The sequence below is a fragment of the Manis javanica genome, chromosome 4, assembly GCF_040802235.1.
Source record: "Manis javanica isolate MJ-LG chromosome 4, MJ_LKY, whole genome shotgun sequence".
Lineage (NCBI taxonomy): Eukaryota > Metazoa > Chordata > Mammalia > Pholidota > Manidae > Manis > Manis javanica.
In genome coordinates this window covers 21069508-21092896 of record NC_133159.1, presented here as the reverse complement: position 1 = coordinate 21092896, position 23389 = coordinate 21069508, and the positions used below count along the sequence as shown (strand labels likewise).

At 47.4% G+C, this 23389-nt stretch overlaps 1 protein-coding gene across 1 annotated transcript; it reads right to left on the bottom strand.

The window, feature by feature from the left end:
* Positions 1 to 229: 229 nt before the first annotated feature.
* Positions 230 to 16564, bottom strand: SESN2 (sestrin 2). Its single transcript, XM_017657800.3, has 10 exons — positions 16079 to 16564; positions 9375 to 9440; positions 7498 to 7695; positions 7174 to 7356; positions 6847 to 7059; positions 6169 to 6319; positions 5484 to 5602; positions 4942 to 5132; positions 2605 to 2749; positions 230 to 2031 (listed from the first exon to the last, which is right to left on the bottom strand). Exons 1-10 carry the CDS (start codon positions 16166 to 16168, stop codon positions 1945 to 1947), a joined length of 1443 nt encoding a protein of 480 aa, XP_017513289.2. The 5' UTR covers positions 16169 to 16564; the 3' UTR covers positions 230 to 1944.
* Positions 16565 to 23389: the final 6825 nt, after the last annotated feature.

Below are 23389 nucleotides of genomic sequence, written 5' to 3'. Positions count from 1 at the left end.
AGGAAAATAACATGGCTGTTATTACTCCACAATGCCAGGCCAGCCACAGATGGGTGGCAGGGCTGGACACCAAGGGACAGAAGTAGACTTCAATGCCAACCACTCCCAACCCTGCAGCAACAGAGCACGAGTGCCCAGCTGGGTGGGGGCTAGCGGATCAGGTCCATGATGCAATTATAGCTTATGAACTGTGATCTTTAAAAAATGGAAAAAGTCCATTAACAAGAAATACGAAACAAAACCTCAGAGAACTTTTATTTCTGATCATATGTAACTGGCAGCAAAGCCAAAGATTTCTGCACTTGAACACAGGATATCCCTACCCACCCACCAGGGGACCATTGTGTACACTCATGTCCCCTTTAGAACCCAAACCCAATGCTGGGGCCTCTCCCCTTCTACCCAGCTTCATTGCAGGGAGGGCTTTGAGGCCTGGGGAGTGCCAGTTGCTTGCCCATGCCTGCACGGGTGTGAAATGTGGCACTGACCAGGCTCCTCCCCTGCCCCACTCCAGGGAGGAGGGTCAGAAGTGGCAGCAGCACGGCCCCTTGCCTGTCTTCCGTCCACCCCCAGACTGGTCAGAGGAGGCATATACTGCCAGGAAGGGCAAGGGGAGTCATAATTCACAGCTTGTTTGTTACAGAAAGTATGGGATTACTTCTTGGCTGCTTCTGTGTCCAAGCAACCCACCTAAAATCAGAGACAGAAACTGGGATGGGGTGTCTTTACAAGGTAGCCAGGAGAGACTGACTGCAAGAGGGGGGTCCTCAGAGGCCTTTGAGATTCTGCAAGATTTGCAGTTGACTGCTGGTGGGCTAGCCTAAGAATCCCAGAGGAAAAACTTGGACATTGCAGAAACTTTGTCCCATCCCTCATTCAGCCACTGCAGAAAGGGAGGTCGAAGTTTGGTCACCTGGCCTGTGGCAGGACCTAAACAAGAACCCCGTGGTCTCCCACCTCTCCCCGAGCCACGTGCTGGGGGCTAGAAAGGCTCAACTTCTTAAGCAAACGTTTGCCAGCAGAGCCACGGATGATAGGAGAGTGTCAGCCTCTGCGGGGCACTGCGGTTCTGGGGAGAACAGATTTCTCTGTCCTCCTCTTCTCAGGAATTGACTGTGGTTCAGGAGTGAAGCCCTGTAGACCTCACCCACAGAGAACCAAAATACAGAGAATTTATAATATAATCTCCGTTCTCTTCAGAAGGCAAGACTCCAAACTCTCCAGAAATAACCTACTATTTTTGGTGTTTTTGGTCTCTCTCATGGGGCCTCATGCCACCAGGCACTGGAGAAAGGGTAAGAGGGTGAAGAAGTCAAAGGAACTGAACTAGGATTGGGGCAGCCAGGGAACAAGGGGCCTTCAGGCTGTCCACCAAACAGGCTTTTGGGGAGCCAGACACACAGACCAGCTGTGGCCCTGACTTTCACATTGATGGGTGAATGGCAGGTGAGAGGTAATGAAGTCCGAGAATGAGGGAGGAGGAGGAAAGAGGCCAAGTCGCTTGGAGTGTTGATCCTTGCAGGTGTTTGCCCCCCTTCCCTCAGGGGCCAGCCAGGGACCAGGCCTGGAAAGCCATAGTACTTGCAGTGCCTGGGGCCCAGCCTGCTGGCACACAAGTCCAAGTTCAGCCCATTTCCTTCCTGTGCCCTCTGCCTCTGGGGGCAGGGGCAGGAAGAAGGGCACAATCCCTTGGGATCTTCCAGTCCTCTTCCAGCTCCCAAGGGGCAGAGCTGAGATCCCAGATAGTGCAATGATCCTGTCCATTACAGTGAGGGAAAGGAGGGTATGGCTTGGGGGCTGCATGTCATACACAAGTCCACCTCCAGAGTAGGGTGGGTGGGCATGGGACAGAGAGGGATTGGGGTCTGTATCCAGACAGAGAAGTCCTTGCAGGGGGGAGAATGCCCCCAGTCAGCTGCTCCAGGCCCAGGTCCTGTGTAGGAGTCAGGTCATGTAGCGGGTGATGGCACGGAGGGCGTAGAGCAGGGCGGCTTGCATGCGGGCCTCCAGAAGCAGCAAGTTCACATGGACCTGAGGCACAGACAAGGGCTTGTTGGCAACTGATGACACACCTCACCATCCCCACATCTCCCAGGCTGCCTTTACCCCTGACCATTCAACTATCCTTCCCTTTCCTAAGGCTCTGAGCACTTTGGGGCAAAGACTGCTGAAGAATTTTAAGCCCATTCATCTCTATCATGACTAATCTCTAACTCCCAAAGCTAAAAAAAAAGCTACCCCATAGCACCTATTTGGGACAAGAGATTTATATTCATTTTCCCATTTCATTCTCCCAGGGACCTTGAAATGCAGGCAGTATTTATTCCTACTGTAAATGTAACAAGCTCAGGGAGGTAAAGTGACTTCAAGGTCACCTTGCTAGTGAGTGATAGTGACCGCTATGATTTGAACCCATGTCCTCCTGGCAGCCACTGAGGACCCCGTGAAGCACATTCCCATTTTGTAGGTGAGTAGTCTGAAATCACACAATAGGGTAGAACTTGAACCTAGGACAATACCCCCAGGTGTCACACCTGGCAGAAGAGGCTCAGTCTGGGCTACCTCACTGAGGCCAGAACCCTCTCCTCCCCCACAGGCCCATACCTTCTCTGAGTGGCGGAAGTGCCTCCAGAAGAGGTTGTACATTCTTCGGGTGGTCTTCTCTGGGTAGCAGGCCACTGTCTTGATATAGACCTTGAGGTTCCGCTCCAGGAGCTGGTTCACCTCCCCATAGTCATAGTCATCATATCTGGATGGAAAGGCCCCAACAGCATTACTCACTCTCTGCTCCCAAAAGGAGCTCTTGTCCCCTACCCCCACACTATAGAAGGAGGAAGAAAGGGCAAGAAAAGGCAGAAAGTAGGAAGCAGCTTGAAGCTTGGTTCCTCTTAGAATCTCTGAAACTACCATATACTACAATGTACGAAACTCTGGTACCCCACAGTCACTGGCCTCCCTGTAAAGGTGAAACTGAGATTCAGAAGTAAAGTCACTCATCCTAGGTCCCACAGCTGGGAATGGGATTCAAGCCCAGCTCTGCCTGCCTCCAAGGTCATATTCAGCACATTACAGTAACATGGAAAATGGGGCAGGAGGTCAGTGCAAATATTTACCCTGGAGAAGGACGAGGGAAAGGATGAAAAGAAGCTGGTATTCATTTTGCAGATGGGCAAACTCAGGCCTGGAGAAGGCAATTAACTTGCTCAAGTCAAGGAGCAAGTTGGTGACAAGCTTAGAAGCCACTTTGTCACTCCCCAGTCCAGTAAGCCAATGAGGCATCACAGATCAGTGAGGACAGGGAAGCGAACGGGAGGGCTGAGAACTGGAGGACGGATTTGGTAGCCAAAGGTACAGGAGCGAGGACCATGCTGGAGCGCGAGGAGCCTGTTCACAGCTTGCAGGAATAGGCTGAGCTCTACTCTAAGATGCTCGCCCATCCTGGGCCTTCCCTGGCATGGGAAGCAGTAATGCACAAAAATGCACATTTTCTACAAAGTACATGTATTGTTTTAAAAATTAGGGGATTTTTTTTCTGATGTTTGGAGTAAACTGTTAAATGAGAAAAGCAAGAAAAAAAATCAAGTATTTACTAAAATGTGCTCATATTTGATTTAATGAGTAAAGTAAGTGAAATGGAAGGCAAGCAAATCTTGTTTTTGCAGAATGGTATGTTTTGGTTATTTGTGCATGGAAAAGAAGAAAGGAAGTACGCTACCATAATAAGGGGGTGGGATCATGGATGAGTTTTATTTTCTTCATTATCTGTGTAGGCTCAATTTACTATAAATCTGGTTGTTTCTCTTTACCAATGTCAAAATATATTTTTAAAAATAAAATAACCATAATTTCAACTATACAAATGCAACTATGTGAGAAATAAAAAAGAAATGGAGAAAAATATCACAGGATGTGAGTCTGGTGTGGAATAGAAGAATTTGGGGAAATTGCTTTTTTTCCTTAATTTCCCACAATGTTATCAGAATGAGATTTTATTAAATAAAAAGAAATTGTTCTGTGTATATTCCTGGCAAGGAATTTATAAATAATGTAAGTAAATAATATAAATATGGAAATATATATAATAGAAAATGTAAGTAATAGAAATGTAAAGAAATATCTAGGATTTATCTATAAGGACTTAGGTATATGAGTAGTCAGTGCAGATGGTGTTTGTAATAGTGAGAAATTGCAAACCACTTAAATATCCAACAATATGGAAATGGCTGAATAATATAACAGAACACCGTGCAGGTTAGAAAGCATACTGACAAGGAGAGTGGTTCATAACAGATTATTAGGTGAAAAAAGCAAATTGCAGAATATACCAAGTATGATACCATCAATTAAAAAAGAAAACTACTGAAAAAAAATTAAATAAATACTTAGGTAATAAGATGAAAATGTAATTCATTACATACTATAGTGACAACCACTATTAAATAACACTTCAGTGTACAGCAAGAGAGAGAGAGAGAGAGAACAAAAACAAGATTCTGGTGGATAAAAAGTTTTCTTTACCCTCAATACATTCATGGCAAAATAAATAGACCATATTATCATCTTTAATAGTTGCCTAATAGTTCACTGAATGAATATAATAACATTATTTAAAGTCCTCTACTGATAGGCATTTATGTTGTCCTTACTTATTAGCAGCAAAGAACTACTACTTGGAATGGAGATACAAACGTAAATTTCTTTACTTATATATACACACACACATAGTTATCTATAGTGGGTGGGATTAAAGAATATCATTCACAAGGTTCAAACAGTGAGCACATCTATTACCTTTTATAACCAGCAAAGAAATGAATTTGCTTTGAGAAACAATAAAAGCAGGGAGAAAGGAAAAGGAAAAACAGAAAAGGAAAGCAACTGTGAGATTAGATCAAGGCTTTGCAGGCCACACCTGCCCTGGATGAGGAGCCAGGTGCTCACCTGATGCCAAAGACGCAATGGATGTAGTTCCAGATGGCCCTGCGGAGCATGGAGGTGTCTACTCCGCTGTGCATGGCGATGGTGTTGTAGGTGAGGCTATAGGCTGCCTGGAACTTCTCATCCAGCAGCTGCCCACCTTCCGGGTAGAGCCGCTGGATCAGTGAATAGCCATGGTCTTCCCAGGTATAATCCTGAGAAATGTGGGCAGGGATCAGGGAGAAGCAACTTTGGGGCCCACGACTGGCAAGAGAGACCCCTGTTTGGCTCTCCATAACAGCTGTTCCCCATTCCCCAAATCTAACCCAGCTGCGTGGTCTGGGCCTGAGAAGCTGAGGAGGATGCACCTTGGGGATGGCCTTCCCCCCATGATCAGGATCCCCTGACTTTTGGCACAGACGGGTCCCTTCATGATCTAGGGTCTCCCACTTCCCTCAAGGAATCTGGAGGGAGAGAAAGCGGCCAACTGTCTAATCCCTCAAACCATCTACCCCATGCTTATTTATAAATCTGGAGCAATGCCAAAACTAGTGGGGAGAGCCTACCTGGGCACGGAAGGTGGGGGGTGCCTGAACCCCTCGCCGGGTGAAGTCCTCATATCCAAAAGTGGGGTCTTCTACGAAGCACAGCATGTCTGGGTGTGGAGAGGGCTCCAGGAAGTCAGCTAAAAATGCCAGAAAGAGGTCATAGTGAAGCCAAGGCATGGAGCAGAGGCCTCCACTCCTGATCAATCACGAGTAGGTGGCTGGGGAGCCCAGAGAAAGCCCTTCACTGAGTGAGTGAAATCAGGGCACTAGCTGAAGCCAGGCCTGCAGGAGGTGAATCAGGTCCATGGACCTGAGGCAGCTCCCAGTAAACAGCAACAATCACACTAGCAGCAGTTATTTATGGAGCTGCTCCCCAGGGCCAGGTTCTCTAAGAGCTTTGCTTCTGTCGTCCCATTTACACTACAAATCGATCCTTCACATGGGAGGAGACTTAGGTCTTGAGACAGGAAGTGACCTTATTGGTGGTTACACAGCCAGAAATGCTAAGAGGCCAGGGTTCAAATCCAGTTCTGACCCCAAATCAGAACCTCTTGGAAAGGGAGGTTGAGATGTGGCCACTTCCAAAATACAAGAGGTGCAGTGCATGGAGTGCCTGCTCCCCAGCAGAGATGGTGTAAGAGGCGGGCTGCCTCTGGCACCTGGATGCCTGTGATCCGGCACCTGGATGCCTGTGATCCCGCACCTGAGGGGGTCACCAGCAGGCTCTCCGACTTCTCCAGCTCAAAGCGGCTCTCCATCTCTTCCTGGGATGCTCCTTCATCCCACAACAGGCTTTCCTGCAGCTGCCTCATGCGTTCCATTAGCACTTCGACATCCTGGGCGGCCTCAAAGCCCTGGAGGAAGGATTCAGAGGTGACCATGTACTCCTCCTCCCTCAGCCCCAGGAAACCACACACATCTTTCCCCCATGCCCAACCTTCCTGAATGACCACAAAGGCCAGCCACTGTGCTGGCCACTCACAGGTGCTTCCCAAAGTGAAATTCAAGATGCTACAGAATAGACATGTCTTCTCTGAGCATCAGCTTCCTCCCCAGGTAAGAGAGTTTTAAGGTACCTGTATTTTTATACTAAAATAAACAAGGCCATTTTATAGGAGAATTTTGTATTTTCAAAGTGCTAAAAACCAGACTTGAAGCCAACAGGTTATATGCTGAGAGGCTGGCCACAGGGTTATTTCATTTAATCCTCACCACCCACTATGAAGTAATGGTCTTTATCCTCATTTCTCAGATGAGGAAACTAAGCTTCAAAGCCAACTTTTCTAAGGCCTTTCAGTGTGAGACAGAGTAGTGGCTTCTACCTAAGGACCAAACGCCACGCCAGCTTCCTCTCCCGCTAAGATCCAGGCCCAGGACTTACCCCAGAGTTGTTCAGTGGGTCCCTGCTGGGGGGGCTGCTCTGCCCACTGGGGGGCGAAGGTGCCTGGGGGGCAGGGCTGCCCTCTGGGTCCCCCTCAGGGAGGATGCCACAGCCAAACACGAACGAGGCCAGCGAGTGGCAGTGGGTGAGCAGGACCAGGGCCTGGATGAGCTCGGCCAGGGACCAGCTGTGCTCGCCTGTCTTCAGCAAGGCCTGGAGAGGAAAGAGGACCAGACTTGTTCAGTGCCTGCTCCTGGGCTGCCTGCCATGCCCAGCCGGGCCCAGCCCCAGGGCTTCCCTGGGGAGCTGCCTCTCTGCCCACTGCACCTGGATATGCTCCTTGGTGATGAGCCACGGCCGATGTGCCAGCAGCTTGTTGATCTCACTGAGCTTGCGCAGCTTCTCGGGGGCGCGATGGAGGCCAAGCAGCCATTCAGGGTCACCACCAGTCTGCAGAAACTCAGCCATGTGGGAGCCCACCAGGTAGGAACACTGGTGGCGGGCAGCAGCCTGTGGTGGTGGTGGACAGGACCCAGGTCACCCTCTTCTTTCTGTGCCCTGCTCAGGGTGGGTACCCCAGGAGGATAGACCTCACAGGCCTCACTGTTGCCTGAGAGGCAGGAAGCAAGAGTTGGGGGCAGACAGGCTCACCATGATGGCAATGTAGTGGCGCCAGGAGCTGGCCAGGGGCCCATCTGTGTGCAGCAGCTGGTAATGCAGGCGCCAAAAGCTGCTAAGGTAGTCAGGGTGCAGGCCCATCACCACTGCCAGGTTGTCCACCCGTCCTGAGGACATCAACGCCTCCAGCCCCAGATGCTGCTCGAGGCTCTCAGCTCCTTCCCGAAGGACCTGCCAAGTGAAGGTGAGGAGAGACTGGGTCCCGTCCTGTCCTGTCCTCCCCACCAAGAAGACCAACATATTCACTGCAGTGGGATTTTAAGAGCACGGAATTGAAAACCACCACCATGTCCAAAAAAAGAATAGGGAAGGAAAAGATATTTCATCAAGTGGTTAAACAAAAACTTATTAGCTACCTTATAATAGCCAGTACTTACATAATGCTTACTACATGTCAAGCACTCTTCAACTACGTTACATATAAATTAACTCATTTAATCCTCACAACTATGAAATTATTAGAGTTCTATTTTCTCCATTTTTAGATAGGAAAATGCAGGCACAGAGACTAAAGTATAATTTCTTCTGCCTTTATGGAGCTTCTATTCTAACAGTGCAAATCCATACAGCCATGGGAGGTGGGCACAAAATAGTTCCCATTTTCTGAGTGCTTTTTCCATGACAGGTCTGAGTTTTAAGCTTTCCTTGCATTATCTCACTGAATCGTCCCAATTATCCTATGAAATGAGTATTATTATTTTCCCCCACTGACAGATGAGGCAACTGAGGCCCACAGAGGTTTCAATCCTTGCTCAAGGTTACAGACCTCATAAATGACAGAACCAGGGTTCAAATCCAGATTAACCCCAAAGCCTACTTATTTTATTATCGAAGAGGAGTGGTAATTTATAAATGAAAAAATAAAATATAAGAACCATACTTGAGCTTAAAATTCTGGTTGACAGACAGACATAGTCAGTGGGTGGGTGGCTACTTTCCATTTATAAAGGGTGGAGGGTTTAGACATTTGTTAACATCTCATCAATTACTTGGCCTACACATTTGGGGAGCAAAGAGGACAAGGAAACAAAACATTTGCTTTTGTTCACCAAAGGCCAAAGAAAAAAGAAACATTAAAATTAAAAAATTTTTCTCTGCATTTGTTTTGGCGATATCCCTCTTCAAGGGCACGCTACAATGTCAGTTCCATGATGGCAAGGGTTTTTGTCTGTCTTGTTCTCAGCTATATCCCCAGCACCTAGAGCAGTGCGCTCAGGGCTACAGACATACATGATGAATGAATCATTCAACACATAGCTGTTAAATGAATGAATGACCTGACTCAGTAAATGAGTTGTATTGAGAAAAACAGAACAAAACAGAACCACCACCAAAAAACAACAAAAACCCACAACAAAACTATGACCTTGATTCTGCATGAAAAAAAGCCCGAAAACAGTGGCAAATGGTAAAGTAACAGTTACTACCTCTCTGCGGGGTAAGATTACAAGAGACCAGAGCTTTCTGAAAAAATGTTGGGAATTTTCTTATTATAAATATATACTCCTTTAGAAGTTGAAAAAAACTAGTACGTGCACAGTCAAGAATGAGAAGATAAACATTGATAGTTTCACCTTCTTAAGGAAAAACAAGCCTCATTCTGGGAATCAAAAGTTTGTTCATTACCAGCTGTGCTATTATCACCTTAGCTCTGTGAGCCTGTTTCTTCCCAACAAAATGGGGTTGACATGCTCATTTCATAGGGCCTGTTGTGTGGATTAAATAAGCCAGGAACCTGAGGGGGTAGTTTCAAGCTGCTATTTCAAGAGACAGGAAGACGGCCTCACCTACCCAATGCCCCATGTCCTTTCTTCCCAGGACTGGAAAATCCTGACCCCTTTCAAACTTACCTCCTCCACCGGGATGAAGGCGCTTGGCCCTCGAGGACCTCGCCGAGCCCGGCTCTCCCCCTGCTCCTAGAAGGAAATGCATCACAGTTAGCTGGAAGTAAAAGGGAGGACTAAGAGGATAGTTATCTCTAGTTTTCTCATCCTACTCATGGGGCCACTCTGAGCTATTAAAACCACCTTTCTGGTGCACCTTGCATGCAGGAGTCAGGTGGGAGATATATACCTGTTTAGCAAGTGGAGGAAGGGTAAGCAAAAAGAGGGTACACCCCACAGGCAGAGGTCTTCAGAACAGAGCAAAGACCCAGGAGTCCCAGGATTGGGTGGGAAGGGCCTGAAGAAGGGGCATACGCAGCCACCACGCTGTTAATCCCTAGGAGGCCACGTTATGGCAGCCCTGAAGAACCCACGAAGGAATCCCTTGTTTGTATCCCAAAGCCACATGCTTATCAAGTCCCCCAGGTTCCTAGGATGCAGCTGCAATCTCTCTCCAATTGTCACTTGTTCATTCTTCCCGCCATCAACTCCTCAGACCACCACTCACAGCCTCACAGATGATCTCTCTGCTTCTGCAGGCCTGCCCTCTCCTATCGATTCTCTACTAGAGTTAACAAAACAGGTGAATAAATGAAACATCGTCCCTGAACCCCACCTTTAGCACTAGGAGCAGATTTAGTGAATACATAACCCTGATAGCTCCTGAAGAGGGCAAATTTTCTGCAGCCAGAGTAAATTTTCTCAAGTGCTAATCTGATCAACTGACAAAACCCTGCCTCAATATCCCACAGCCTTCCAGACAAATTAGTGGTCAGGCCCAGCGCGTTCCCACGGTCACTCCTTTTGCAGTGCTAACTAGTCTTCCAAGGTCTAGGAACCCTCTTCTGACCTTCATCTGTGAACCCACAATTCCCAGTGCTTTTACTTCTAATGGCATTGTCTTCTAATTGTCAGATGTCGGCCTCCCTACCACCAGATCACATTTTGTGGCGAGCAGGGCTAAGTCATTCATACTAGTCCATGAATGAAGAAAATAGAGAGGCATGGAGGAAATCAGGGCAGGGTATAAAAGGGTGATGGTAGCAGCCAGTCTGACATGCACATATTTATTGGAGCCTCTTTGGAAACCACCAGAGTCATGTACTTGTTAATTCTGCTTCTAGTCCTGGAGGTGGGGTTCAGGGAGGATGTTTTACTTATTCGTTTGTTTTGATAACTGGGAGGGGAGCCCTCAGCACTGGCCTTGTTAACAGTACCCAAACCAGATCATGCTGTCACTGGACAGTGTTCCCCTCTCTCTCCCCTCTTTGCTAAAATCCAGATTTAGTACCAATCCCATGTGTCCAGGGATTGAAAATTATAACTGAACTTTCCTTCTCAGGTGGCCCAAAGCCCCCTGAGGGAGGCAGAGCTCTAGGACTCTAACAGACCATTAAGAACAAAAAGGGACCTGGAAGTCCCCAGTGTGAGTACCAGTTCAGCCACTAACTTGCTGTGTGACTCTGAGAAAGTAACCAAGATGGAGACTCTCTGGGCCTTAATCTTGGACAAAGAAGGTAGTTAGGCCCAATTTAGTCCACACTTCTGGGTGCTATCAGGCCAGGCTGGTCCAAGTCCAGCACAGAAACCACTGTAGTCCCCAAGCACTTCCGTCTCAGCCTCCCTCCTCCCTCACCACAGAGAAAAAGCCTAACAGCTCTGTCTGGAGATAAGGACTGCTGACTCTACAAACTGGGCCTCCCTCTTGGGGGACCTGAGGACAGACAGAAAACCACAGCCAGGTTGGGGGAGTGGAAAGGGAGGGGCAGAACTGGTGTAGTGACAGAACAGGGGAGGGCACACCAGGGTGCTGGGTGGCCCAGGGAACAGCCTTGGGGCTCCCTTCTCACTCTAAATCTGCCCCAGGAGCTGTCAAGGGAAGGAACTGATACCTGTGCATCTGTGACTCATCTGGATCCACCAATATTCTCAGTCCTAATGATGATGATACTACTACTACTACTACTACTACTAAGACGACAGTTAAAAGATTGGGGGCTCTTGACACAAACTGTCTGGGCTTAAGTGACAACTCCATCAACTATATTTGCTAGCTATGTAAGCCTCAGTTTCCTCACCAACTAATGGGGATACCCACTTTCACGGGTCCTCATTCGGACTTCATGAGATACTGCCTGTGCAGCCCTAACCTCAGTGCCTCCATCACAGTAAGCACTTAATAAACGTCAGCTATCATTAACCTCACTGTTCTTCAAACAAGGCTTCTCATCCCAAGCAGTACATTAGAATCCCTTTGAGAAGCTTTTTAAAAATGCCAATGTCAAGGTCCCACCTCCAACAGTTTTAACTTTATTGGGCGGGACCCAGCCCAATTTATAGCCAGGGTGGTGGGCCACTTTTCACACCATTTATTGGTCACTTTCTCAAGTCTAAGGTACTGTGCTGTGAGCTTTCCAGGTGGAAGAAGAATTAATCTGTTCACTCCACAAGTATTTTTGATGACTACACTGCAGGCAGCAAGAGCACAGAAGTGAAAAAAAGTGTCAGGCTTCACAGAATTTACCATCTAATGAAGAAAGTCACACAATGATGAACAGGATTTCAAAACAGATTATATGAAATAAATGAAGCAGAGCAATGAGAGAATGTATAATGTAGTGGGGTGTGTATGCAATATTTTAGTCCGAGTAGACAAGGGGTAGCCACTGAGGAGACAACCCTTGAGTTGATATCTAAATACCAAATAGCTAAGTGAGCTGATGACAGGGCAGCAGGCCTGTAAAGATCCAGGGGACCAAGCATTCCAGGCAGAGAAACGGAAATGTAAGGCCCTTACAGCAAGACCAAGTAAACTTTAATCCAGAGCTACAATACCCTGAATGCATCCTTGACCTTGACACCCAGAATTTGGGGCAGGGTGCCACTGACTAGAGATGATGCCTCAAATTAGCCCCACCCCTATTCCTTGGGCTAGGATGTCAAGAATAATAATGGTAGGTAACAGCACTGATTACCATTAGCTAAGCATTTACTTCACATGCACTTTAAGGTAGGAAGTACAAGTACTAGGGCTCTCATTTTACAGATAAGGAATAATGCTCAGAAACGTCAAACCACATTCAGGTCACTCAGCCAGGAAGGAGGTAGCAGAGCTGGGATACAAACCAGGTTTCTGCAACAGCAGAAATGATTCTTATTCTCTGAACTTCTCAAGGTTTCAATAGCCCCAACACTTTGCATCTGGGGTTCACCAGGAGTGAGATGCTTCTCCCTGCACACATCCACAGTCTCCAATCCCAGCACCTGTCACACTGTGCTGTCCCTCATCTGAAGGGCATACACTGGATCTGGGTCCCTGCTGCTATCCCAGTGTCTAGGACAGCACAGTCCACCAGAACTTTCTGCAATGGTGGAATATTCTGCATCTGTACTGGCCTACAAAGACAGTACCCTCTAGCCACAGTGGATGAGCATCTGAAATGTGAGTAGTGTTAACTAAAAAACTGAATTTTTAAATTAAAAACAATAATTTATCTAAATTCAAATAGCCACATGTAGCTAAGGGCTACCATATTGGACACCTGTTATTAAGACCCTCATCTTCACTCTCCAGATGCAGAAAGGGAAACCAGGGGAGGCAGGTGACTTAGCCAAGGTAACATTGCTAGTATGGGGCAGAGGGAAGACTAATTAACGGTGGCTGTTTCTACAGTTCCAACTGAGGGGACAGCACAGGGCAATAAGAACACTGAAGTCAGCCACCCCTCTGAGTGGTCACTTAACAGGGACGGCTTCAGGCTAGTTGTAAAACAAAGCTAATCATCTCAGAGCTCAGTGTCTGGCTTCCAATTTAAACACTCACTAAACATTTTTATATTGGCTCAGGCATTGGCACACAGGTTCCATCTAATCTTCATCAGTTTTGGGGTGAGGAGGGGGAGATGTCTCTATTTTGCATGCAAGGAAAAACTAAGGTTCCAAAGGTTAAGCACCAGCTGACAAGTGGCCAATCTGAGATTTGAACTCAGCTCAGTCTGGCTTCCAAGGGTTCTGTCCACCACCCACCTCAGCCTCTTGGGGTAGCCCCAGCCTTTGCTCTTGTTGGTACCCAATCCAGAGTCTACAACCCCCAGGACCCAGCTACAGACACCTGCAAAGTCACTCTGCCAGCTGGGAAGGGGCACAGACTGCCCTCCCATTCCTCCCCTGGGGGCAGCTGTGGTCGGCTGAACTCAGATAGTTGCCTGGGTTTACACATGAGAGGGAGACATAGCTCAAGTAGACTCTGACCTTCAGCCTTGGGAGGTGGGGGATGTGAATGGTCCCATAAACTTGTATGCCCACCATGGGCTGGTACGAAGTGCTTTACACATCTGATCCGGATGATTTTTCACAACCACCCGGAGGCAGATGGGTCTTACTACCCCTTCTGCAGAAGACAGTTCAGAGGCTCTTCTTGAGTCCTATATGACAGGCACAGGTCAGCTCTGACTTCAAAACCTGCACAGTTCACAATGGTCAGCTAAGCCAACAAGCAGCAAATAGTTTTGAGCATTTATAAGGTGCTAAGAACAGTGCTGGTGAGGCAACCTACAGAGTGTTGTAGTCTAGCAAAGGAGAGAAATACCCAATTACATACTGGTTACACTGTAATTGAGATAAAAGCCCCTTCAGTGTGAAAGGGGACTGGAAGCAGGTCTGCAGAAAGGACAGGTCTGGTAGGGAAGGAAAGGCCTCCCAGAGGAAGTGATTCTAGTGCCCAACAGGGCTCTAACAACATGCTACCAGTACTAGACGGAAGTGTCTGAAGACCTTGACCCCTTGAAAGGGCAAGAGTTGAGTGGACTGTACATCTGGGAGGCTTCCCTTAGGCCATGGGCATCAGGCTCTTTACATTCAGTAACCCGCTGTCTTCTGAGAACTCTGCTTACAGCAAGCATCTTCCCAAGGTCCTCTTTTCTTGAGAAGATGCAGAAAGGGTTCAGGTATCACCAGCTTTCCCAGCTGCTGACAAGTGGCTTCCCTCTAAAGGCCACTCCCTCAGGACCTCCCCAGACACTGCCCCGGACCAGGATGGACCAACTCTCCCTTGAAGCAGGAGGAAGGGCTCAGGCACCCCCTTGTGAGACACTCAGGGGGAAAGGGGAATGTGTGCTATGGCCACACTCTAATAATATTCAGCATGTTTGACACAGTTACTATGTTCCCAGGTACTGTGCTTGGGCCTTTGCTTGTATTTTCTCAGTCAATTCTCCCAACAATCCTCAGACATATTGTTAAATCTCCATTTAATAATTAAATCTGATTTTATTTAATTAAAGATTAAATAAGCTGCAGGTCGGAGAAGTGATCACTTGGCTAAGAGCAAGTGAGCAAATGGGCTGGGACCTGAATCCAGCACTCGCCTGCTCTAGTACCCAGGTGCTTTCAATAACAGCATTTTCATCCCCACCCCCCTTCTCCAGCAAAGGAAACAGACTCAGAGAGCAAAATGACTTGGTCAAAGTCACACAGCTGAGACGTGGCAAGAATGGGGTTCATTCCTTCATATGGAGCTCCTATGCCATGGTGGGGAAGGGTAAACAGGCTAACAGAAAACCCAGGAGGCAAACCATCCAGGGATGGAGGTAGGACTCCCAGAAACCACACAACACAGCTCAGGGAAGGGCAGTGATTTTCCCAGGGTCACACAGCTTAGGGCTAGCACTTGTCTGACTCCCAAACCCAGCATTACAAGCATGCTCCAGGTCTGGGAACTAAAACAAGCAAAAGTCCCTGTAGCGCCGTGCACACTAGGAAATCCTAGAGACAAATCCTGGGTAGGCCATAGAAAGAGATAGCTGGTAGGATTAGTTGAAGGAAGCCTCTCCACGGCCTTCCTGGATATGATATAGTTCATCCTATTTTGCTAGTTGAGTCATGAGGACTCAGGAGAAAAGGCAAAAAACCGGAACCCGGCACCTAGTAGGTGCTTAATAAAAGATAAGATGTCCTTTATCAGTGATGGTGGGGATGGGGGCAGGGGGTGTCTGATTAGGCCCAGCCTTATCTCTAGCCTCACTGCAATGAGTCCCTGCGAAACAAACTTTTGAGGCCTGACTACTTAGTAGGGCGCAGCCTAATTGAAGCCGCGGCCAAGATTCCCCCTTCTCCCCCCCAACTTTGGCCGCGGTCGCCGCGTACCCGGCAGACTGCCAAGTCCCCGGAGGGCCCGCGCCCCGCCCCCAAATCCGAGGTGCGAGGGGCGGGGGACAAGACCGACCTTCGCTGGACAGTCCCAGGTGATCCAAACCCTGAGCTGGGACATATCCTAGGAAGGGTCCTCTGCCCGCCAGCCCCAGCCTAGAAAGAGGGAATCTGCGGAAGGGGGCGGGGAAGAGGAGTGATCGGGCCGCAGCGGCCGGGATTTGTCTGGACTTGAAGATTCTCTCCACAGGAGCCCAAATCCAAGATAACCTCGAGAAGGCTCCCTTCTCATTGGCCAGGAGTCCGAGCCTTAGAGCGCTCCACAGCCCCGGGGGGAGGGGGAGGGGACGAAGAGGGAGCCGAGGCCGCCAGTTGATGCAACTCCACTTCTAGGTTTCACGCTCTACTCCTCCTCCCCAAGCCCGGGGGTTGAGGGGGGCGCACGGACCCAGCAGCGGACAGCCCAAAGCTCAGACGCAGCTCCAGGCTGTAGGAAAGAGCGGCGTCGCACGGCCCCGGTTTACCTCTCCGGCCCCAGGGCCGCCGCCGCCGCCCCTGGCGAACCGCAGGTAGCCCTGAAGCTCCGCGCGGCACTCCGAGTCTGCAACGATCATGGTGTGCGCCAGGACCCAGCTGCAGCTCGTCCAAGACCCGTGCACCTCAGGGGGTTTGGGACGGACGCCAGCGGCCAGCCGGGGCTGGGGGCCGCGGGGGAGGTTCCAGAGCCCGGAGGTGTCTCTCGGGTTCTAGAACGCTCCCAAAGCCCAGAATCCAGGAACAGCCGCTGCTGTGCGGGACGCTCCCCTCGTCCGGCTTCTGGAGCGGTGAATGGCCTCGGGAACCTGGGGTTGGTCGCGGCGCAGGGGTTTTCACGGCCCGGAGCGCCTCGGAAGTCCGCAGTGGCCCGGGCTGCTCACCGACCCAACGCGCCTCAGCATCCCCGCCGCGGAACTGCCAGCGCTCGGAAAGCTCTGACACCAGCAGCGCTGCTCAGCCCGCTGCGGTCCCCAGGGGAGGGCGGGGACACAAAAGCCCCGCACCGCAGCCAATCAGACGCCTGTTTCCCGGAGGGGCGGGGGTGACACCTCCCTCTGGAGCGGAATGCTAGGCCAATCCGCACTGGAAAGCATCCGGGAACTCTGGGAGCTGTAGTCAGCCCCGGACGAATGCTGCGAACTTTTGCAAAAGGGGTTTAGTCAGATTGTTGGCAATACCAGACGAGAGTGACAACCTAGAGAGTCATAGGGCTGCGTGACGAAACGGGACTTCACTGGGCTGGGCGGGAGAGCCGGGCGTGCGATCCCTCTTAAGTATGTTCTCCAGCTTTTCAGTTCTTGCAGGTACTGGTTAAGGTTATGAGAGGTGGTGCTAATTACAGAGCTGAACTTCAGATCTTTGGAGATCAGAGGGCACGACCCTGTTCCCCTGGCCTCCGAAATAGCTCCACCTTAAAATGTACCAGACACAAAGAATCCACCTAATTCGTGGAGTCTTTGGAAAAGACATCATTCATTGAAATGTCCTTGGCAACTTCATGTCTAACTTCAGTCCCTGTTGTTGCAGTTTACCCCTTCTGCTTCGGCCCCTGGTCCTGTCTTCCATCCCTGCCAGTCCATTTCTAGAAACTTTGTGACAAGGTGTTCTATTGGGTCTTTTCTCACACCTCTCTGGCCATTCCTTCTCTGACTCTTCTTTCTCCTCCCACTCCCTGGACAGTGGGTGTTACCCTAGTTTCTGTTTTTATCCCTCCTCTCTCCAGACTCACTCTCCTGATCTCACCCATTTCCTGCCCTTCCACACCTCATTTACAATAAGTTACTTCCACCAGCCCATCAGCACTTCAAGGCTGAATTCATCTTCTGTCCACTTCTCACATCCTCTTCCCTCAAGGTTTTTCTTTAGAGCTACACTTGTTTCAATTTTAAAGTCATTGTTTACTCAGAATAGAGAATTCTGTCAGGAAGGAAGGTGGATTAGATGACCCCCAAGGTTCCCTTTGAGACTTTATAAATTCAGGTTTACTATTCCAAAGATGCCCCTCTGACTGGGTTTCCTGTGTCCAGCCTCTTGGGAGAAGGAACTTAATCTCACCTTCTGCTGAGCTTCCAGGGCAGTTGAGCTGAGGCTCCATTATAATACTTATCATATTATACACTGTATTGCAATTTTCTGTGTACATGTCTTATCTCACTCTTTTGGCTATAAGCTTGAGGGCAGGGTTCACATTTTGACATCTTTGTCTCCTGCCCTATGCCACCTAGTGTGCCCTAACAATAATATGCCCTTGGTGACTGAATCTTACTTTGATTGAATTTCCCTCTAAATCACCCTATGTCAGATTCAGTTTTCATTTTTTAAATCTACTCTGTAAAGTCAATAATTTGGATTAAAAAATGTTACTGGTATTTCATCAGCTGCAGAATAAAGGCCAAACCCCTAGATTGAGATTCAGAATCTGCCAAGATCTGCCTCAATTTATCTTTCCAGACTTATTACCTGCCACACCGATGTTGCTTATCTCGCCTTCAAGCCTTTCCTCCAATAGTTCCCTCTGCAAATCTCTGCCCACTGAAATCCTACCCAGCATTTAATGCCTTCATTTATGGTTGTGGCCTGAATAAAGGCTTCAAAATGCCACTTCCCATGGAAAGTGTTACTTCTTCAGATCAGCTGAAAATAATCTAACGCCTTAACAACTCAACATGTTTTTTCTATATACCTCTTTATACCACTAGTCTTCAAATTTGATGCAGCCTTGTTATTATGGCTGCATGTCTTACCCCTTTCCCTCCAATTAAAAATGGAATATATTATTGACCACTTTTGCAAAGTGATGAAACGAGCTCAGAAATGTAAAGCGTCATGTCACGGTCACACAGGATCTTCTTTTGACTGCACTAGGCTGTGTCAGAGCTCCTCTAAGGCAGGAACTGTGTCTATCCCCCACTAGTAGTGGGTCCTCAATAAATATTTTTGAGTGAATGAATATGAATTATTCTCCTCCACAGAATAACCCTTTAGAATCTTCAATGATGTGACTAAGTCATTCCCCAAGGCTTCGCATACAAAGTTAGTAGTTCTGTGAAAAGGAAAAAGCAAGAGGTGCTAATATTCTCAATTGGGTGAGCTTTTGTGACCCCAGTCTCCAAGGAAGGAGCACTCGAAAGAGGCACAGACACTGCCATTTATTGAACTCGAACAACCTGGTAAAGTATGTTTTATGCCCCCATTTGACAGGTGAGAAAACCGAAGCTCAAGAGGTATGTTGACCTAGATCAGAAAGCTTAGTAATATGTTGAATAAGGCACAAGGAACTAATGCAAAAAGCAGAATTCCAATATATTAATTGGGTGTGAGAAGCATAATTGTCAGGTAGCCTGTAACTGATGGGCCAGCACATCCCTCTTCATAGGACAGCCTCAAAGAAAAGCCAACTTATCATGGGAAGGTGGTGAAGTTAGCTGGAAACAGAGCAAAAGGAGCCAGTGAAAAGATGAGTCATGGAACTGGCTCCACTCAGAGCTAACATGCTGGCCAGGGCTCTGGCTTCTTCCCTGTCTCTTTCATCCAGTAAACATTTATTGGCCATCTAGTATGTACCAGGCACAGTGCTGGGCTCCGGAAATCCAGCAGTGAAGCTTCCAGCCAGCGGGACATGGCCTGACCACACAAACTGGGTTTATTCCTTCCCTCCCCCACGCCTTACATTTTTGGTTCAGTAAAGATCTCCACCTCCTGTTGCCCTACTCTCTCAACTCTTGCATCAGCTATGTTGAGGTCACTGATTTGCCAAAGCTCTTTTTTTTTATTATTCCTCAATCACATTCCAGTCCTGAAGATACTTCTAGATTGGATTTGAAATGTGTTTGATATTTCTTCAGCTTCAGACCCTCTCATATATTTTAACCCTAATGGGATTCTCATCTGTTCTATATTCATTCCTCCTGAATTGACTTGCTAATACCAAATTCTGGGATCACTTTTCTATATCATATCCTGACCACAACTTAGGGCTGAGATTTATCACCCCAGCTGTAAACCACACTACCCCCTCCCATCTCAAAATGCAATTTCTGCCTTCAGGGAGTTTTCAGGAAAGCAGCCCAAATACAACAAGTTTGATAAAGCCAAAGCAGACCACCCTCCTTGGCTATTCACATACTCATTCATTTAATTACTCATTAAGCAGTCCTTGTGCTGGGTGCTGAGGGAGGTCTCTCCAGCTGACACCATCTGAGCTCTCAAGCTATACAACCAAAATTGAAATCGTTCCCTGGAGTTGTACATTAGGCGGCAGGACAACTATGGGGCCATCTATCTCCGAAGAGCATTGCCCAGGAGTCAGGGTGCTAGTTTTTAGCTATGTGAACCAAAGTGAGTTTTCCAGATCTTAGAATCTTGTTTCCTCATCCGTCAAACAAAGGAGTTGAAATTAGCTCTAACCCTCCAGAGTCACTGTGGAGAGGACTGGAGTTGGGCAGTGCTTATAATTCGGTTTCCTCGAATGAATACTGAGGACAGAACCTTCAGGTTTCAAAGAGCTCACCCTTTTTAATAAATAAAATAGAAAAATTGACCATTTTGGATAGATAATTCACTAAGAATTCCGGTTTGGCTTTGCCAGCTTAGTGAGCCCCTAGCGCCCCCTGCAGGCAGAGCCCTGCTTACAGCTCAGAACGGACTGGGAAGAGACGTGGATTGAGCACCGCCACCAAACCGTTTTTGAGTTTATAGGATTGTCAGGTCCCATGTCACCACCCGAAAGTCCTGAAAAAAACAAAAAATGCAGGCAACAGCCAAGTAAAGATCACGTGATTTCTGAGGATTCCGCTGCTGTCAGCAAGGACCAAATTTCCAAAAGACCTCCCAGCCGGACTATACTTACGTTGTTTTGTCTTACTTTTTGATCTGACAGGAAGAAAGCCTGAGGTTCAGAGAGAAGAAGGCATTTGCCTCAGGTCCTCCAGAAAGTAGGTTTCAGGTCAGAGACTGGAACCTGGGGGGTCCAGGCCCCTACTCCAGAGCCACTTGCACCATAGAGGCTGCCCCATTTCCAAAAAGGACTGCCTGCTCTGATGTTCTCTCTCTCTTTTCCCCTCTCTTCTCTGCCATCTCACTCTCAGTCACCCTGAGGCCTATCCCTGGAACACTGCGCCAGCCCTTGTCACTATCCAGGACCCTCACTTCTCTGAACCTGTTTCCAGCTGTGTAAAATGGGGCAACCAAGTTTACTTCCGCAGGGGCTGTTATGGGGATGAGAGCTAATGCATACAAATCCCTTAACGAGGCTTGATGCAGATTAAGTGCTCAATAAACTCTTATTACTTATGTTGTTAACTACTGTTCTTATTTTAAAGTATCTAACTCAGTGATTGGCAGATAGAGGCTGTTCAAGAAACATGGGTATAACCATTAATATTTAAAAGTTTGGGGCACGGAGCCTGGCATTTAGCGAAATGAATAAAAAAGGTGGTTAGTATTGCTGAGTTTTTGACCCAAGGACACCCATTACGTCCGTGATCGTTCCATCTCTGCAGGAAAAGCTATAGCACTGCTTTGCGCTCAGCAACAGGCTCTTCCAACGTAAATCGCGGCAGCCAATGAACAAGAAGGTGGGCGGGGTTACCAGACAGCCAATAGCAGCCCGCAGCGGCGCGCAGGATAGGTCCAGACGGATTTCCAGGCTAGCATGGGAAGCTAACCCTGAGGCCGTATGCGGGGCGGGGAGAATCTCCAAATTCTCCTGATTCGGCCTGTCAACCGGGCTCTGATTGGTGCGGACTGTGGCGACCCGCCTCTCACTCCGCTCGTTTTCGTGGGAGGGGGCCGGGACGAATCCCGTTTGCTTTACATTGTTTTTTACCTCTTTCCTTTTCTTTGTAATGAACGTTTGGTTTTAGTTTATGTTTTTCCCTTCCAAATTATAGGTGACATGGATTATTGCAGGAAATTTGGAAAATACAGAAAAATATAAAGGTAAAAAGATCCCCAAATATTTTTCCCCATCGTGTTTTTTTAAATGATTTTCAGGCATTCTGCCCTAAGCTGGTATTACTCCCATTCGTTGTTCTGTTGTAAAAGCGCAAACTGGAAGCGACCAAAATGTCCATCAAAGGAGACTGGTTAAAGTAATAAACAGATTCGCCTTCACAATGGAATATAACTGCGCAAAGAAACCGAAGGAGGTAGCTCTATGCAGTCTACGTAGCTGCTCTAAATGAAAAGGTGTGCAGGATTTAATGTTGGGTTAAAACAAAAAACAAGTTGATAAGAGTGGTACATATAGAATAATCTCCGGTGTGTATGCGGTTACACAGAGGCAACAAAAGTCTGAAAAGACGTGCGGTTTGCAAGAAACAGCATCTGTTACTTCTGGATGAGGAAGGGAACGGAGAAATGAGAAGACTGTACATTTCTTTAATATTCGTTTTTTTTTTAAATGCCAAGATACGTCATGTTTGTAATGAAAAAAAAAAAAAAAAAGACCCCAAAGCCCAAAACCAAAAAAACTAAATTGTAAAGGGGGTGGGGTGTGTGCAAGCCTTCAAAATCTTAATCTCACTACCAAGACTGAACCAAAGATAACATGTTGATTTTTATTCTTTGTATATATTTAAGTACTATTATATATTTATTGTCTTTAATTTATGCTTATACTTATCGTATAAAAATGATGTATATTTGTATAGCCTGCTTTTTCCACTCCATAATTTTCATAATATTAAATATTCCTTAAACATAATTTTTAATGGTTCCAGAATGTTCATGTGTGATATAATTACTTCATTAATCCCTATGGCTGGAAATTGAGGGTTCCTTCCCAATTTTTCACTATATCAAGATGAAATAAAACTCTTACATAAATTACACTAATCCCATTCATGAAGGTGCCATCCTCATGAATTATTACCTCCCCAAAGCCCCAGATCCTAATATCATCACATTGGGGGTTAGGATTTCAACATACAAAATTAGGAGGGACACAAATATTCAGGCCTTTATGATCACCTTTCCCTTCAACAAGATACTGCACACTGGTCCATTACTTGGATGACATTATACTATCTGGACCTAGTGAGCAAGAAATAGCAACTACTGTAGACTTATTGGTAAGAAGTGTGTGTCAGAGGGAGGGAAATAAATACAACAAAAACTCAAGGTCCTTCTACCTCACTGAAATTTCTAGGGATCCAGTGATGTGGGGTATGTTGAGATATCCTTTCTAAGGTGAAGGATAAATTATTTTATCTGTCCCATTCTACAACCAAAAGAGAGGCACAATGCCTTCTGGGACTCTTCAGATTTTGGAGGCAGCATATTCCTCACTTAAGTGTACTACTCAAGCCCATTTATCAAGCAACCTGAAAACTGCCAGTATTGAGGGGGGCTCAGAGAAAGAGAAGGCTCTGTGACAGGTCCCGGCTGCTGTGCAAGCTGCTCTGCCACTTGGGTCATATGATCCCTGGAGTGGCAGCGGCAGATAGGAATGCTGTTTGGACAGGCTTCTATTGGTGAATTGCAACATAGGCCTTTAGGATTTTGGAGCAAAGCCCTGCCACCCTCTGTAGACAACTACTCTTTTTTTGAGAAACAGCTCTTGCCCTGCTTTTGGGCCTTAGTAGAAAAGGAATGCTTAATCAGGGGCCAGCAAGTCACCATGATACCTGAGGTGTCCATCACAAACTGGGTATTTTCTGACTCACTAACCCATAAAGTTGGGCATGCACAGTGGTGCTCTGTCATCAAATAGAAGTGGCACATATGTGATGGGGTCCTGAGCAAGCCCTAATGGCACATCTAGTTACATGAAGTGTCCCAAATGCTCATGGTTCCAC

Excerpts from the sequence above, each read along its gene's own strand:
- SESN2 (XM_017657800.3), bottom strand. The coding sequence starts at position 16,168 with ATGATCGTTGCAGACTCGGAGTGCCGCGCGGAGCTTCAGGGCTACCTG. Across the intron at positions 5,133-5,483 it reads CCCCCACCTTCCGTGCCCAG|GATTATACCTGGGAAGACCA; the intron begins GTAGGCTCTCCC and ends CACATTTCTCAG. Across the intron at positions 2,032-2,604 it reads ACTTCCGCCACTCAGAGAAG|GTCCATGTGAACTTGCTGCT; the intron begins GTATGGGCCTGT and ends TCTGTGCCTCAG.